This window comes from Solea senegalensis, linkage group LG1 (assembly GCF_019176455.1).
Source record: "Solea senegalensis isolate Sse05_10M linkage group LG1, IFAPA_SoseM_1, whole genome shotgun sequence".
NCBI lineage: Eukaryota > Metazoa > Chordata > Actinopteri > Pleuronectiformes > Soleidae > Solea > Solea senegalensis.
In genome coordinates, this window is record NC_058021.1 from 27,505,175 (window position 1) to 27,524,618 (window position 19,444).

Genomic DNA, 19,444 nt, shown 5'->3' on the forward strand with positions numbered 1-19,444 from the left:
AGTTTCCTAATCAGTTCTGTATCTTGGGTGAGCAACTGTCATCTGCCAGTAATGAAAATAAATGTGGCGTGCTTAATCTGAAAGGGGGGAAAGGTATTCAGCAGGCACTTGCATATCAAGGCTGCATCTGACTGTCAAGCACAAAAAGCATTCCTGAAAGCACCCTCGCAATGCAAACATGTTGCTTTTAGGGACGTGGCACACATTAAACGCTCACATGCACAAAGGTGAACAAACTTGACATCAAATCGCTTACTGATACTGCACATGTGTTTTGTAGAAGAAAAAAAAATACAAGCTCAGAAATTCCTTCATGAGTATGCAAAGACAGGAACGCTGATTATCGAGAAAGTTGATTATATTCATGCACAGTCACACCTGCTCCCTTCTGTTCCAAATGGGTTCAGTTGACATTCAGTTGCAAATGCAGAGCAAAACTTAATCAGAACTATCTTTTTTTTTTCTTTTCTTTTTTTTAAAGACGCCAACTTTCAGTTATTTCAAGTGTTGTTGAATTTCTACATAAAATCCCAGTATCATCTTCATTATACCCAAGACAGTGCAACCTCTCTGCCTTGTTGGCTGCTTATACTGTTGAGAGATTTACACTGTCAACAAAGCTGACGGTTCTGTTAGGATTCATCATCATTGTGATGGTGGTGGACAGGTCTAACACAAAATTGGAAACAAGTCTCGAGAATGATGAGGTTTAAACACATAACACCATATTTAAATAAAGACAGTTTTGGAAAAAGCATTGGTATTTGTGTTGCGCACAACTGTACCTAATAAATTGGCAAGTATATATATATATACATCATAACACAGATGCTACAAGTATAATGGTACACATTTCGGAATTGTATTTTGTATGTTGGGTTCTTAGTGGCACAGAAGGACTTGGCCAAAATGTTCACAACCTATGTTGGATAATTGTAAGACCCCGATTTTTAAAATGGATTAATGTCTAAGAAGATAGATTTTTACAAATGTGGAAAAATGTAATGCAATTACATATCACGTATTGATACGTGACGTATTAAGAAAAAGTCCAGCTACATTATAGCTATATACAGATTTAAAATATAAAGGAGCATTTTAGGCAAATTGGACACTCAAAATTGGACTGTGATGGACTGGCGATCTGTCCAGGGTGTACCCCACCTATCGCCCTATGTCAGCTCAGATTGGCACAGCGCCCCCTGCCACCCTCACGTGGAGGATAAATCGGTAAAAGATGGATGGATGGAGTTTCACATGGTATTGGCAAATTGCAATCAAATCAAAGTGTTTATTTGTATAGTGCATAAATTACACATACATTTACATCATTGTTATTGAATTACAGTCCAGCCCTGACACAAACGGAACCAAATGTACCGCATTGAAGGTAACAGCTCCAAAATGCATACAATTATACTACTGACACACACACACACTACGCTGAATCAACTTCCCTGAAATTGAGCACCTTTCTTTTTAAAACAGCTATCCCATCTTTTATATCCCGATAACTACTTTCATGAATTAGACAGGAAATGTGACAGCTGGCTATGGAACTGGCGAGCAGTAAATTCAAGATCCATGGCCTTGGGTTGACATTACATTCTCTATGCTTGTAATGAGCCCTCCGATTACTCCTTTGGCCCTTCGCTGTGCAGTGGGACTGAGCCAAGGCTCACGATTGTCACACCTCCAACTGTCCTCAAGCTCTTTTGTCTTTTATTTGACATCCCGGCCTTGATTAAGACAAAAGCCTTCAGAGATCCCCAGGCCATAAGGTCTGCATGTATATGGTAGAGCTCTGCCTCTAATTACTTTAATTAATTAAATTCATGATTTCCTCTAAATTGAACCCATTCATCAGCAGAGCAGGGCTGTGACCATTAATGATTTAAAGACATCTATAAAGGAATTATTGAGGACAAGAAGTGCTTGGCCCTTCCCTGTTCTTTACTGCACTGATAATTGCCTTGAGCAGATATTTACAAAGAGGGGCAATACATTATTCCTCTGTTGTTCCCTCAACTCGTGATGAAGACCTTCATAGAACTCACGGAGTAAATAAAGTGGCGAGGGTGACCCTGCATCTTGGCGCCTGTGGTGTGAATGTATCCTCCTCTGTACCCCGTTGCTGTCTTATCTCGGGTTGGACATGAGACGCCAAGCTCTTGTTCGCTAATCCTCTAGTTCCTTAAGCCAGAGCTCTGTACCCCCCGCTGACAGTCGGCTGTGTAATCCCTCAGAGATCTCCATGCCAGTGTTGTAGGCAAAGCACTGCTTCCCTTGGAACGACTCCCACTCCCACTCCCACTCCCACTGTATTCCTGCAGTAATTTTGACTTTGAAGCGTCTTAAAAGGGCCATGAAGACCTCTGTTTTTCACTAATTTCCGTCTACACAGTGAAGGTGGAGGATATAACCTGAAATTATTATTTCTCTGGTATTTCAATGAAATGTGTGATAACGATGTCCATGATGATATGAACCTAAATACAAAACTGAACAATGTTGTATCAATGATTGCAGACATATTGGAGCAAAATACTACATCAATAGAAATGGCTGTTTTACCACAATGTGGCAGCAGCATTGGTTGGTGATAAACTTATTTCAACTCTCAAGTGTGAATTTGAAAAAAAAAACCTTCAAAGCCCTTGTTTGTTACGACGCCACCTACTGTTTCATGTGCCCTGCATTGCTTTATGTATGTAGACGAGGCCTACACAGAACAAACGTGAGATTCCGTGCAGAACAATATGCGAGTAACGTTAATCAAGAGAGAGCAAATGACGTGGTGCCTGGGAAATGCAAATTCCAATATCTCTGGCTCACCAAATAAAATTCTGTTAGTCAATAAAAGTGGAAGCCATGGGCAAAGCCGCTCAGGTTACAGGTTGCACTCCCATCTTAAGCTGTGTCAAGCACATTCAGTCCTTGAATTTGAGGGCCAAAAGGTCCTTGAATTCTACGTAAACCATGTTGTGGGAACCCTGGAATGAGAGTTGTGGGGTTCCCTTGAATGCATCTTGTAGCTGTCCCTCTCTGTTCACTACTGTTTGTTACCCTGCATTATCATGAAACTGATACTCCTTTTATGTTTGTTGGCCTCTTCCAAATACTGTATGTTACAACATTTGCTGATTTATTCAAACAGCCTTCTTGTTTCATTTGTTTGGAAACCAGTGACTCTCCCCCAAAATTTTAATTTCTAGAGACATTTAGAGAAATTTTGTGATTTTTATTTTGCCACTTTGTTTGGTGGAAATTCAGAGTTACCAAAGTGCTGGTCTGGCTTTCAGACAGATTAGTGTTGTGCCATGAACAACATGATGTGAACACTTTGTGAAGCTTCAAAGCATCAGTATGTCATGACATAGCTATTTCACTTATACCATTATAGTATTATCATGAACAAGCACAGCACCCTGCATTTTTATTTACATATTGTAAATTGTGTTGATGCTGAGACACAGGTTTAGCTCTCTGTGTATGGATATACTGAGGTACAATGTGCTTGCATACTCAGTGGTACATCCCTAAAACCTAAAGCAGCTATCATAAAAAATTAAATATTAATAATCGATCACACTCTCTATAAGTGAAAGGGGTCGTGCAAAGTAATTAACCCACAACAGACTGCACAGCTCCCTTTAGCTTAATAAGCACTTTTATACGCATATAGTTTCAGGTCCCTGGCCAAAAACTTTACATTTCTGCTTCTTGCAGGCAGCTTTTCACTTGATAGACTGACTCAGACAACTGGTTGGTGAACATAGCATTTAACAGCAGCAGCATTTAACAGCTAGAGAACCCTCTTTCCCTCAGGAGGTAGTGAGTTAAGAGAGTTGACGTCCACATGGCAAGTGGCTAAATGAGGACCGGGGTTGTTCCATATCTGCTGGATGTGGAAGTATAAAGTCTGTCATATCAGCTTAAAAAAGTGATAAATCATCCGTGCCATGTTCACAGCTCTGTTCCAATGCTTCATAATGTCGAAATGCATCTGCTATTGCAGGTTCCACAAACCAAATTAGCTTAAAAATGTCCCCTTTGAACAACATTAAAATCCCAAACTCACACTATACAATCATATCTACATAGGGATTTGTTGAACAGATTTAAGACCAAAGTGTAGCATGTTTAATTTCATCCATAATGCTTATCCTTTGAGGGTTGCAGGGGAAGCTGGAACCAATCCCAGCATTTATTTAACTAACTCAAAAAAAGCCAATGTATTAAAAGACATAATACATGTGTTGTACGATCCGTTTTAAATATGCCCAAAAGAACTCACTTTCCTGGACACTTCTGAAAATAAACCATTACATACTGCTTTCTATGTCCTTATATTGAAGATTTATATTGAATATTTCCTATTCTCTCAGTGGAGAATGCGATTTGACTATGAAAGTTCATGACCTGAAGAAGTCTTAAGAAATAATCGATAAGCTGTGCACCTTGAGAGGAAATAAATGTGATTCATCTTTCACACAACCTCTCGATTTGAAGTCATCTAAAGTTTGTGAAGTTTTTTTTTTTTTTTTTAAATCCAATGAAAGGCCCATTTCACCTTTTTACTGTGTGTTGAAGATCCACTTATTTATTTTTCTCCATCCCATTAGTCACAGCTCACTTGTGATTAAGGCCACAGCTCCCAGCGTGGCTTGAAGCGACTTTCGGAAACCCCGAAGAGAGCTGGAGGAGGCTAAGTACATGTCTGTGCTGCTCTGCTTACAGCACTGCCAGTGTGAAACGGCAGGATAATAGATGGTCAGAAATGTATTTGAATGAGTGGAAGACATTTTTCAAATAGGTACCTGTGAGCACCGGCTTGCATGAACCCTGAGACCAATTAGTGGGAAGAATACCTTTGGCTTTTGAGGCTGACTCAGACCTTAAGTTTTCTTGACTCACCTAAAAACATGCACCTTAAGTTTTCTTGACTCACTTAAAAACATGCATCATGCATCAACATTTCTAAGCCTAGAGGACCATGCTGGCATATGTAAGGTGATAAATATGTAAATCGAAAATGCATCAGGCTTCACATTACAATACACAGAGTCTGGCTGACTAATGCCACCATGAAACAGCATATTGAAAGAGTTTCATGCTCAGTGCCACCCTTTTTTAATTGTGGACCAACATGTAGAGTTTTAGGTTGGTGATTTCAAAGTCAGGCTGATGAAATAGTTTGTGTGCCTTGCTTGAATCTGTGTAAAGCAAACAGACTGTGGCTTATCACTATGGAGGTCACTCATTTTCACAGCAGCTGCGTTACTAATACACCTGCTGAGTCGAAAGGCCCCGGGATGTTGTTGTCGGTCATTTGCATTTACTCACATTTTGAGTTTCACCATGACATGTTCAAAACCTTGGAGGAAATCTTGACCATGCAGGCATTTAAGACGCGGCCTGATATGACGGCTTCCTCCAGGAGTACGTTTAAAACAGACAGATAAAAGAAATGTCTGAAGCAGGAAATGCCAACGTTAGCTGCTTTTTTGCTTCATCAATTGAAACTGTAATACTTGAGATAATAGTATAAATCAACATTGTGTTCACTGCTAGTGCAAATGTTACACTCTTAACCAAGATGGTAAACGCTGTCAACTATGCTAAATACCACTATGTTAACAGCGTTATCGTAAGCATGCAAGCACGACGAAGCAGGAACCTACAGGCCCAAACAGCTAAAAGCAAGGCTTTAGTCTGTGATACATGTTATACTTAGGAATACTTAATATGTACAGATAATTTCAGCTTATACATATTTAATACCATCACTACAGATGGGATGATACACTAGGCTATACGATGCTGTCTCGCCTGCCAACATGAAGTCTTGTTATTGTTATTTTGAAGAGTCACAAGGAGGTTGGACTTTTCAAGTCATTCCAGAACCCTAATGACATTAAGATTATTGTATTTCACGCCAAAATGTTCACTTGAAAGCACTGCATGGCCTATTTCTGAGGAATAATGTGAGGTATTGTGATTACACTGTGGGCTTAAGGGTTGAAACTATATCTTCCATCCATTTAAAGCGGGATGAAAATAAATAAATGTAGTTCTCTTGGAGGAGGCCAATGCGTGCAGGAGGGAGCTGAGGCAAGACATAAACAGAGAAACAATCGTTGTCTTGAAGTATGTACTGAAGGTGTTTTTGAGTAAGCCATACGACAGTGGATAAAGTATTTGATTGTTTTCTTCTGCATCAGTTGTACATATACCAGCTTCATGGTATAACTGTAATTACCAGCGTGTTTACAACATCCTTAATGTGGGAGCTAAATATGTTTATTTCCACCCACCATATGAACCTCATTTTATCTGCCACTCGCTTGATTACTCATTGATTTAAAAGAGGTGTGATGAAGCCGCATTTAGCTACAGTGCGGTCTGAATTTCCAGAAGATTTACAAGTCGAGTCTGACTTTTCTCTAACACTCAGAATGTCATCTCTGGAGTGCTTTCGGTTTTTTAAATGTACTACATTTGCCTTGTCTTGTCAAAAGCTTCAAGGGCATCATGTGGGTAAATCTTTGAATATCATCATGCGTTCAAATGCTAAATCAAAGCTACTCAAAAGGGACGAAACCTCCATGATCTTATATTTATCAGCTTTTGAGGGGCACAAAAAAGTAAATGTGTCTGAATACAATGGCGAAGAGATGCCACGTCAATGTTGATTTATCTGGTGAGACCTCAGTCTCGGTGTAAAACTCATGCACTGTACAAGAGGGACTTCATGTATCTTGAATTGCACTCAATCTGAATGTAATGTATTGAGACTTACAAAAGGAACACGCTACATTCAAATGAATATTGTAAAGTTCCTGAGTCCCCTGTGACCTTAAGATGAGAATTCACTGAGATGGAAAATTATCGAATGCATTGAATGACTATGAGAGAAAGCTGGAAAGAATTGTAAAGTGCACGGGGTGAGATCATGGTGGAAAAAAGAAGAAGGGAGCTGTTATTAGATTACATTTAAGACAAATGGGGAGGCTTACCTAAGGGTGACATCTCTGGTACTCCTGCCAAGTATGGTCCATCAAGAAACTTAGGCTCATTGTCATTGATGTCCTGGACCTTGACCACAAATTCAGACCTTGGCTCTACGGGTAAATTAGTGAGTCGGTCTACAGCCTGAGCTGCAAGGGTGTAGTAGGCCTGGGCCTCCCGATCGAGTCGCTTTGTGGCATGGATGTCTCCCGTGTTTTCATCAATGGTGAAGATGGAGGTGGCACCCTCGCCAGTTAGCACATACTTCACTTTGCCATCGCCTTTGTCCAGGTCTGAGTGTAGCTGTAAGGAAGAAAGGACAATGTCAGTGTTAAGACACTTATACTACAGTATTTGGACAAAAGCATTCGGACGCCTGACCATTACACCAACAGGGACTGTAATGATACATAGAAAGTTCTATAACAGCTTCCACACGTCATGGAAGACTTTCCCCAAGGGTTTGACGAGAAGGCCTGGCTCGCAATTTATGTTCCAGTTCATCCCAAAGGTACTCATTGGGATTGAGGTCAGGACTGTGCAGGCCTGTCAAGTTCTTCCACACCAAACTCATCAAACCTTGTCTTTATAGTCCTTGCTTTGTGCACTGGGGCACAGTCATGTTGGAATAGAAAAGGGCCTTCCTCAAACTGTTGCCATCATTTTGGAAGCTTAGCATTGTCTAAAATGTCTTGGTTCTTGCTGAAGTGTTCAGATTATCCTTCATTGGAGATAAGGGGCTGAGCCCAAAGCCTAATTAAAACACCTGAATCTCTATAGTGTTTATATCACAAATCTATTGGAGCCACTGAACTAACACTAGTGGTGACACTAAATGAATGACTTGAATGCGTACACGAATACAAAAAAAATGATTCTAAAATAAGTAAATAACAAAAATTCTAAAAATTCTAAAATAACAAAACATTGAACTTGGTGAACTTGGTTGTATTTGGTTATTCTCTCCGTTATTATATTCAATACCTGAGAAAGCACTGCTGCTCTCGTGCAAACCTCCAGCTCAGTTTCTCATGCTTCAGAGAGGGATCTCAGATATCGACCAAATCACACAGTGATATGGAACCTTATGAGGCTCTAAATGTTGACATTTCTAGCAGAGTTAGAAATGAAAAGGTCTAAAATTCCCTTTCATTGCAAGGGTAATGATTGTTTAAAAGAAAAATTGGATCTGTATCACTATTACCACAAAAATATGGAATTGCAATACAACTTGAGGAGGCCTAGTTTCATATCAGGTACGCTGGCTTCCTCCTATAGTCGAGAATATTTGGAGACGCTAAACTGACTGCAGGAGTGAATGTGACCCTCAAAGGATAAGCCGAGTAGATTAATATAAATGGATATTCAATGCTATACTTAAACATTTAAATTCTCAATCAAATATTTAATATTTACACTGTGTGCATCAAACCAACACGAGCAAAAACAAATCATGTGCGTTAGACAGCCACATCAAACGATCAGCGCGTGCATCATTTGTGCATGAATGAATTTTGTCATGAACTCACAGATGATGAATCGTTCACCAAACTGAGCTGTTAACTTCACATTTTCTCGCCAGGGATTGATCATTGGTATTTTTGGTCATGGTAAATTGTACATTTTTGCCAAAACTTTAATCACAAACCCTTCAAACCTTGCGCCAACATTTCAACAATATGTACTATACACCTGGCCTTATGAAAACCCTCTATTATATTTACCTCTTTACTTAAATTATACTAATGTCAGGTTACATTGTAGGTAGCGAAGCATCCAGCATTCAAACCACCGCTTTAAAAGCACTGACTGAATTATCTTCGGAGTGACAGCGAGACGCAGTGTTCCATGCTGCACATCTTTTCATGCACTTTTTGCCCTGTGGAAATAAAGGAGCTCAGGTGGTTTGACAGACGTGAATATTTTCTGTGCCATTTCCCAGGGACAGACTGTATTACATGACATCTGTATATTGAAGTTCAAATGTTTTCAGCATTTTTCTTTCGTTGCTACAACGAGCAGAGAGTGTGGCTTGGAGTTGATCTACTAGGCTACTTATAGCAAGATGCATTCTCTGGGTTCCGCAGGTCAAGTCCCACGAGAAAAGCTGTCAGATTAGTCATTTTATTGGTGTATAAACCTTCATTATGAAAATCTGGTATCACATGAATAGGCAAACTATAAATAGAAGTTGCTATAACATCCGCAGAATTACAACGGTTCAACACTATGTTTACAACGAGGGGTTAAAACTCAGTGACGAGTTTCAAGGCGTCTTGAAATCCCTCTGTTCAAAGAACAACTGCGACAAACAATCCTTGAACGAGTCAAAAAAGCGTCTCCGTGCTTCATAATTACCACGATGAGTAACCAACCTTGAATGATCCTCTTTGAAGCCAAAGCTGTCTGATGGCCATCAATCTCAATAACGTGTTCGACACGAGATGGACCACAGAAACTGTCATATATCTAAGAGGAAGGTCGTTGTTGGCTATTTAAAGACGTGCAGATGGACCATTTCTATCTGTCAGCATTTAGCAGAGTGCATACATCTATCTTTACCCCGTCACCTCGAACATGACAATGCCTCAGTTAAAGGCAGAGCATGCAGAGCAAGCTTTTAATGGGCACTTTCATTTGGATGAATTCAATGTAAAAAGATTCGAGTGAAACCCTATCAACGCGTCCATTGTGTGCCAGTGATATTTGAAAAGGCTGGGCTAAGAGTTTCCAGCTACATTTCTATCAAATTTGCTCTTTGAAATAGCTGCTTCCCTGACTTACTTGCAAGCCCGAGCTCTATTGCGCCTGTTGCACTGTGCCAAATCATTTCTCTATCAGTACACGCCACCATTGATTGCAGAGCTCAGTTCAAGGTGCACTCCAAACGACTAACGGTACAAAGCTTAGTTAGCTACGTCCTTTGGCAGAAATCAAAAATAATTTTCATTAATGTAAAAGCACCTTTTCATTACTTGAGAATTACCTCAATATACAATTCGGATCCCGTCGTCTTCCACACCTCCAGAACTAAAAACTGGCCTGACACCTAAAGGCAAATGTGGGTTCTTCCTGGAACCTTCTTAGCATATATCCTGAGTGGGATTTTAAAAGCAACATTGGAGATATCTTGCATGAAAAATATAGACAATTACATATAAATTGACAACTCTGAATGCTGCTGAAACACAGCTGAGCACTGGAGTTTTATTTGACTCCAGTGCGTACTATTCCCCCAGCAACCCCAGAGAAAAAAATGCATGCATCAACTTTTCCTGGAGCTGGACTAAAAAAAAAAATCAAAAAAAAAAATCACATTGGCCTGAAATGGTCTGTGTTTCCTGCCCGAGGCACTGTTCCTGAACACCAAGTGACACTGAAGCCTTCTAACGTCTGCCATGGGGAGATTGCTGAGACTTTGAATGGGTCTACAGACGGGCTCCACTCACGGACAGCATGGAATTTGGTGTTAGGAGTTGTTTCCTACCTCTGCATGATCCTGAGCTGAAGTCAGCAGCTATCGCTGATGAAAACAGTCAGGGTTGAACTCTGCCCTGTACCTTTCTGACTGAAGATGGTCTGATGGTTTGTCAGAGCCTTTTAGACACTTAATGACTTACTTCAAATTATTAGTAGTAAGTATGTAGGACCGCCTCTGTCTTGTTTTTTGTCAACCAATGAACAGCCTTTTTTTTTTTATTAAAATAGTCAGGCAGGATTGTTGGATAAACCTATCCTTTCAATGTATCTGTAAATGTCAACATCTCATTATTGGATAAATAACAACGGTATTTCAGGTTCCAAGCCTGTGCTGCAGGGGCAGAAAATGATTAGGTCAATATTATATTGGTAACGCTGAAGGAAAACATACTGAATAACACAGCAAAGGTCCTTTATTAATGGAATCCATCAGTCGGCTGATGGATGCCATGTTAGGGCACTTTGATTGCACTGGTTGTGTCCTCAAGCCTCAGCGTGCATATGTTACCTCTCTATATGGAGCGCACCATGTTTATTCAGCATCTTCTGCTGTCAGGAGCAAACTTGAGGTAAACTGTCAGCGGTGGAGAAAGTCAACATTTAATCACGAGGAAGCCATCCGTGGCGCTTTGTTCCCGGTAAATGCCATGGAAGACAAAGCTAACAGGCCACAGAGCATGCAATTCGGGTCAAAGGCCAAGCACACTATGTGGTCCTTTCAGAGAAGTGTTTGGTTTGCTCCATTTCCCACTCTCTGCCCGGCTGTAAAAGGGCTCACGGCAGCCCCAAAAACCTGGCTTCACATAGGACGACATCAGATGTGCAAAGTAGAGGTATATCCTCGAATCAGACAATTAATTGACCAATGAATAAACCAATAAAATAGCTGTTGCGTGTATGTGATATTTACTTTATTAAATAGGCAGCCACAAAATGCAGATCGGCGAGACGGGCCATTTTTGAATTGCTGTACAAGTTAGTGATCATTTTGAGTACCATTTGATATTATTAAACTGTTATATCAGACAGAGGGGGGGGGAAACTGGCATATCCATCCATCTTGTACCGCTTTATCCTCCACATGAGGGTCGCGCGGGATGCTGTGCCAATCTCAGCTGACATCGGGTGATAGACGGGGTACAACCTGGACAGGTCGCCAGTCCATCACAGGGCAGCGTGCACAAACAACCATGCACTCTCTCACTCACACCTACAGTCAATTCAGTGTCCAATTTACCGAATTCCCATAATACTTTACTCTCCCATTAATCAAAGCTAATGAAAAACTGTCACTGCTCATTTTTTTAGGGCATTTCAACTCCTATTACTTTTAATGAATCCTAATAAATTGTTTCAAAAATGTAAATACTCTCTAATTATTTGCTTTGCTTCCCTTGAGGTGAGTGTAACACAACAAGCGGCACCTCATTCAAGATCAAAGGCTCTTGCAGGGGGTGTAAAGCTGAGGTGGGACCTGAACATGAAACCTTTTGAAATCAGCACTGACACTCATCATCATTCTGTATGCAGACGACTCTCCAGGGACCGGCCTGTTAGCTTTGTGCTGGCTTGTTTATAACTCATAGCAAGAGAGAAGGGTAAAAAAGCATAAAATAGCCCCGTAACAACCCACTGATGAATTTGTGTCCTGTCACTGGAGCTGCTGCACAACGAGCTCGGATTGGTCTCGCTTTTCCATTTTTATTTTTTTGCCATTCTGTGCTACATGAAAAGTCATGTTGGACGGCGTGTGATTCTATTTTGGTCGCCCATTTGGGGTTCAGCCGTGTACGGCACAGGAAAATAAAACATATAAACATGAACAACAAGTTTTAGTTTTGTATATTAAGTGTCTCTCTTGAGAAGAGCGCAATTTCTTCTACTCAATGAGCTTTGCACAATCCAAACTGGATACAGATGTAAATACCTACAGGGAACCTGTGAACAACCCTGAATTGTAGAATACACGAACACAGCCTCCACCGCTGCAAAAGCCTTTAATCAACAATCGCTTGAACAAAAGGGCTTAACTGGGTTTCTGCAAACACAACGTATCAAAAAACAGACCAAAATGTTGATGAACTGATGCTGAAATCCGCGCTTGACAATCCTCATACAGCTCATAAAGCTGCCAGAGAACGAAGGTTTTTATTAGACACTAATATGTGCCATATGCTAAGTCAGTGATGAGATCAGACTCATCAAATAACACATACATGGGGTGCAAACAAAGAGAGCAGAAGGAGCAGAGAAGGGTCATTCTGTGACAAAAAGAAAAACAAGCTCAAAAATGCAGATGGCGGCTTCGGTGCAGCTGTCACTGACATCAGCTGCCGGTGTGCTTAGCTTTTCATCTATTCACTCGGCCATGTTCTGGTGGGTAGCCATGGTGCTGTGCTTTGAGAGAGGCTCAGCCTCTCTTCTTTGATTTCAAGCTGGGAGGTGGGGAATTAGCAATCACCATGGTGAAATGGGTAGCTATTACACAGTGGTGTGCAGATGCCTGGGATCTGTACACATAGACTTATCCCCGTTCACCTTGAACTTGAAGGTACATTATGCAAGAAACGCATCGTACCGAGGCATGAAATGATGTATGTCGTCAGTGTTCAATACCAGCTTCACTGATAGCAGGCGTTCATTCACAATTTAAAGTTTCCATGTACTGCCTGCAAACTCTTTGATGGTTTGAACTATGCAGACTGTAGCACTTCCAAAAGGAAGTTGCCAGAGTTAGTCCAACATACCAAGCTGTAGCTATTGGTTGAAAACCTAAAACGCCTCAGTCCAACTCGACAATCTCTGCCTGTTGCTGTCAGATTAAAATGAACCAAATTTTTCAATAAAAATGTTTTTTTTCAAGGACTTTCCAGGACCAATTTCTTTCATATTTATGGGCATGGGTGGGTCAACTTGTAAGAGCCATTTCGCCCATGGCGTCCACTATTATTGATTTGCAGCACACTCTGCGTCTGTGCAAGTTATTGTCCTTGGGATCTTTATCCTTGTAATTTGTTCCCTCCTGCTCAGCTTTACTCACTCGCTGTTCTGTGTGGAATCTCGCGTCAATGGCTGTGAGAGAGAGAGACAGTGTTGTGGACGCTAGTAATTATGACTCCACATTTGTTCTGCGTATAAAGCCTGTACATCAAGCAGTGCAGGGCGCATGAAACAGTAGGTAGTAGGTTGTAACAATTTTTTTTTTTTTTTATTCAAAATCAAACTTTCAAGGATTTCAAGGAACTGATAACCCTGTCATTCACCCAGGTCATAGTTCTCTAAAAGTCATTGAATCAGTAGCAATTAGACGTCATTTCACCTTCACATCTTCACAAAGTTTGTGGTGGAGCCCAGGACTTTAACCTCAGTGCTCAAAGTAACTCCAACGAGTGACAGAAAATGCCGCTGAGAGTCAACTGCATTCGTCGGAGAGCTCCAGGATGATAACGATGCTCATTAGAGTGTTCAAGTCACCTGAGGTCACGGGAGGCTAAATTACAAGAGTTGTTTCGTCTCCTGGGAAGAGAGATGAAAGAACAGCAATGTAAGTGGGAGACGGGCAGTGTCGCAGACCTCCCGCTCTGTTTCTCAACTGCTTTTGCTACTCTTTTTTTTTCTGTTCAAAATGGGCACATGTGCATCCATGAAAGAGTGTCCATTGTCCTGCAGATGTAGATGTATAGCTGAGTCCTGACCAGAGATGTCGGCCCTGCACTGTTTAAAGAAATGGTTTTCAAACTTTTTTATACCAAGTGCCACCTGAGAAAATAGTGAGCTCTCCAAGTAACCTCATTATCACCAACATTAAAATACAGTGCTGTGAATAGTTCCGAGCAAAGTCAGCTATGGACTTTGCACAGGAGGCAGATTTATTCCCAATAATATAATTTGGTAGTGAAATGTGATTAAGATGGAGCGAGAGATAAGGTGGCCGTAGTTATTATTATTATTTTTTTTTTATTTATTTGTTGTTAGTTGTTTAATTTTCCACACACAGTAGAAACTGTATTTCTCCTCCAAAGGAAACTCCCGTACCTCTGGTGGTACATGTACCACAGTTTGAGAACCGTGGGTTAAAAGGGTCGTTCAAAATTGCAGAATAGCTTTCAAAATACATTTGTTCCATTGTCTGAAAAACTGTGATCACGTACATTCCTATCAGACATGCTGGGTCCTAGGACAAATGCCAGATTATTATGACCACCTGTCAATAGTTTAAAACGGCGCTGAGCTACGGCTTCCGTGTAAGACCCTGTGAGGACATCCTGCTGTGTCTGGCGCCGAGACGTGAGCAGCAGATCCTCTAAATCCTACGAGTTGCGAGACAGAGCCGCAGCGAATCCCACCGATGTCCAGTCGGACTCATTGTCTGCAACAAAATTGATGTCCACATAAAAGCAGGAACTCTGGGTTTTCAAACCGAACATTTTCAGAGGACACAGCAATCCTCCCGCCAGCTCCTATTCTTTCCTATAGTGCGTCCTGCTGTGATTGTTTTTGTTTGGGTCAGAAAATGGTGATCAGTGTTTCTCCAAACGTCAAAATGATATCTTATTTTGTCCACAATCCATTCTGTTACTCTTACGGAGCAAATAACCCAGACAATATTCACAATTAAGAGGCTGAAATTGTTGTGGTCTTAATCCCGAGGGTGTCTTGTGATGTCATATCCTTCAAAGTACTGTCTAATTTTCATGATATTATATAAACTTATCCATCTGGCTAATTAATAATACTAATTTCTAATTTTTCTTGTAAAATAAATGATTCTGTTTTTTTGTAAAGCCAAAGACCTTTGATTTGCAGCAGTTTTGCCTCCAGCTCCCAGATCAACACATTTCAGTTTCACTTTATTCACCCTCATAAGGATAAAAATACAGGCATTTGCCAATTAGATTCCTTATAATTCTCTATGGAGCCAGACAGCAGGGGCCCAACTGTACGAGTATAACGTCTTAGTATAGAATTATTATCTACAGGAGAGAACCCGCTCTGAATCTGAAAGTGTGAATATCGGAAACAACAGGTCAGTTTCCCACTGAAAATCTTCAACGCTTTTCTCTCCACTGTTTTGCAACCAATCATGCTCTTGCACTTGTGGCGACGGCTACTGTGACACCATCGACTCTAGTGAAGTGTAAACACAATTGAATGAGTGTGTGTGTGTGTGTGTGTTTGCTGAACAATGCCGCACCGTGAGAGAGAGAGTGAGAGAGAGAGAGGGAGAAAAAGAGAGCGAGCTGCCCCCAATCCCTTACACACAAGCTGCACTGTGAATCCTAAAAAAAATACATCACAGATGGATTTGTTCAACAGAAACTGAGTAAAAGAGAGAACGTGTCAAAGACAAAGTATAAAAAATAGGAAATCTTCAGGACGTGTTGCCCGAAAACACCAGTTTTCAAAGCTACATTATTATGTGTGAGTTAATTATTCTCAATCATGATTATCTGATCATATTCTGTGGCGTGTGCAAAATAAATAAATAAAATGGACTGCAAATGTAACACAATATTTAGAAATGCATTATGTCCATGTATAAGCAGTGAAGGGATTTGAGCCTTCAGGTGAAAGCAGCCAATGAAACGTAAATAACTGAGCAAATGTGAAATTGACAGCCTTGTCGAGAGCTGAACTGTCAGAGTATAAAAAAAGCGAAAGCGGTTGAAGGTTAAGTGTTGGAAAAAAAGTGTGTCCACATTCAACAGTTTGGCAGCAGCAGAAAAGTGTCACTTTGAGATATACATATATATACTGTATGTATATATATATATATATATACATATAAATATTATTATTTTTTTAAATCAATTCTTATTAATTTAACAAAAGGGTAAGGATGAATTGTCTGCTCTAGCCGAGATAAGGTGATAAAAGAATACAATTTAGCAGACACAAAAAAACTGAAAAAATGGGACAGGAAAATGAATGAAAGTAGATGATGTAAACAGATATTACAAAGATGTTTATTTCTGCACTTTGTCTCCATCAAACAGTAGGGAGCTCATATCTGCACCTGCTGGGTGAATCACAACAACAAACAGATTATGGCTCCTACTTCATGTGGAGAAAATGAATTGTACATATACACGAAAACAATCGGGGGGAAATCAGTCATTCATGTTTTTGTTTATATTATTAAATAATAATAATAATAATAATAATAATAAAGTATCTAATCTGGCTGTGGGTATGCAGTAAAGTGTATTTATGTGACAGAAATGAAAGTGTGCGTGTATGTGTGTGTTCCACTCTCTGAAAGACGGGAAACAATGGAACAGCATGAGTCCAAACCACATTTTTACAGGAAACCAAGAGAGTTTTCATTAATGAGTAAGAGTTATTGATAAGGTAAAGGAAACGGCAAGGCATATAAAAAAGAATTCAGTTTCTGATGTCGAGCAGACATGGACTGAACATAAAAAAGTGGATGCAGGCTTCAGGCTGCAGTTTGAATGGAAGTCTATCAGTGGCTAGTGTTGGGTCTTCTTCAGTAGCACATGATTGGAATGTTGTTCACTACGCTTGAGAGTTTAGTGGAAAAAAACAGATGATTGAGCATGACTGGACACCGGTGTGATTGACAGCTGATATTGGCTGTGAACTTCTGTTTGCGAAACGTCATCGCGGCACCATCCAACTCGTGAATCTCTGGGCTTCTAAAGGGAAGTTCATGGCACTAGCACGACTCTCGACTCTACTGTGCTTTTTTGCTTTTCCATACGGGACAGTACCTGGTCCCTGGTACTTTTTTTAGCGCCTGCTCTGGCGAGGTTCCAAGCGAGCTGAGCCGATACTAAAATGTGACGTCAACAGACTGATCGGTCATGAACGCGTCAAAGCGAACAACGCTCAACTTTAAAATCCCTGAAAACGGGTTAATCGCCAACATTTAGCATGTCTAAAATCTAAATATTTAAAAGAGTAGTCTGGTGTATTTTAGCCACAGCACTGCTGAAAGCGGGCGATTGTGAGCCGAGTTCAGTACCCAACCCTTCCCCTCTCGCTCTCTCACTCTCTCTTTCTTTATAAAGAGAATTCAAGTTCAATTATTATTATAGATTAATATAGAACAGACATGGAGTCTGGCAGACATGGTCAATATCCAACATGAAAAATGTAACAGTGCACAGAGGAACGTTAGTTTGTGTGATCCTTATATACAGTACATCCTCATAACCGGAGGAGAAGAGTTTTTCTTGCATAAATCTAGCTATTTTTCTTCTCCATAGATATTGACTTTCCTTTAATTGATTTTTTTCCATACTTTTTGTTTTGGTGGTGAACCTACAGCTCACAGAAGAATTTGTAAGAGTCGGAACAAATTCCTCCCTCCAGGTCAGGTTTGTGGTTGCGGTTTTATAATTTATGAGTGAAAATAATGTAGCAAGACTGTACTTTTTCATTAGAAACATGACTAGAAAAATGTCCCTTCCATTTTGTTCTGGCACTTTTTTTTTTTTCCATCAGTCACACAAAAAAGAGTGAAATTGTGACTCAGAAAAGTCACTTTTTTTTTTTCTGACTTTCACATCCTTGATCTCACTGTTATGTGACAAGGCAAGACAAACAAGGTGAAAACCATCGCGATTCTTTCTCCGCTCACGAAAAATACCAGCAGTTCAGAGTCCACTCTGTGTGGCCTCCCATAAAAAGCTAAAATATTCGACAACTTCAGAAATCACTCCACACTGCCAACAAAGATGAAAGCCCCTTCCAAAGTGGCTCCTTTCCATCTCTCCCCCATTGGCTGTCAAATAAAAAAGGCACTGGCAGTTTGTTAAAACACCTTAAAAGTGCTTTTTCGAGGCTGAAGCTCTAGATCTTTCTTTTATAAAATGATATTTATGTCTTGTCTTAACTGCGTCTGCATGTGCTGTTTTAGTCTTCGCCCGCCACCTAAAGAGAGTCATCACTTCTCTTGGCTGATAATTGTGGGAAATTCCGCGGCATTTAAACGGCTGCAGGTGGTTTCGGGGGTTGTGGAGATCACATGCGAGGTCGTGCGGCACTCTCGAGAGTCATCAGAGCCATGATAATTAAATGGTGAAGTGGTGTGCAACTGCGTCGGAAGGGATTTTGGGACGGCGCTGCGAGTGGTTGATGATCACTCACGGATCTCATTTGCGCAGGCATGACAGTTCATTTTGAGTCACTCCACGACAAGACTCTGTGAATGGCAGTGTTGGTCAGTCCACTATATCCTAGGTCCCGAATGAAGTATTTCATTAATAGTTCAATGAGTTGCATGACACAGACATTTCATTTTCTGCAGAGGATGAATCACCCGCCCTTAACTTTTTCCAACTAAGGCCCAAGCACTCGTTGGAATTACTGAAATTTTTGAGGCACTAAACGTCGGTGAAAATGGAGGAAAATTGGCACGCGAATCAGAACTGGCAAAAAAGACATAAAAGTGGCGCAAACTGGCTTGGTTGCGCCACCAAAGGTGAAACCGCTAAGACAAAGGTGAAACCCGCTAAGACAAAGGTGAAACCAGCTAAGACTAAACCGAAAACACCAAATGTCACAGCCCAAGTCGAACAAAAAAGTCAATTGGGACCATGGCAAATTATTATTATAGATTAATATAGAACAGACATGGTCAATATCCAACATAGTAGCGCCGCCAAAGGTAAAACCCAGGAATTTCTGATTTGTCATCTTCTTAAATGGGGATATTTTCTGGTTTCATTGCTAGGTTTAACAAAGAAGTCATTCAAACTGAAACATTTTGGGTTGTGGACTAAACAACACATTTGAGCACATCATCATTCCGAGGTTTAGAAAACACCATTAACATGTTTTGACATTTTCTGGCCATTGAGATGAAACTTAAATGTCCTCAAATGCGAGCAGCACTTGTAGAAAGAGGACAGCTGAATCTGACACCCAGACTTGCCTCAGAAAAGTTTTAAGTTTCCCTCTGTATCAACATAAACCAGGAGTAAGT

At 40.5% G+C, this 19,444-nt stretch overlaps 1 protein-coding gene across 1 annotated transcript in view; it reads right to left on the bottom strand.

The window, feature by feature from the left end:
- The window catches only part of LOC122776090 (cadherin-7-like), a 115,500-nt gene that overhangs the window by 53,627 nt on the left and 42,429 nt on the right, over positions 1-19,444 (bottom strand). Inside the window, exon 3 of the mRNA XM_044036499.1 lies at positions 7,020-7,314. Within this exon, the coding sequence (XP_043892434.1) occupies positions 7,020-7,314 (295 nt within the window). The remainder of the gene's footprint in view (positions 1-7,019; positions 7,315-19,444) is intronic.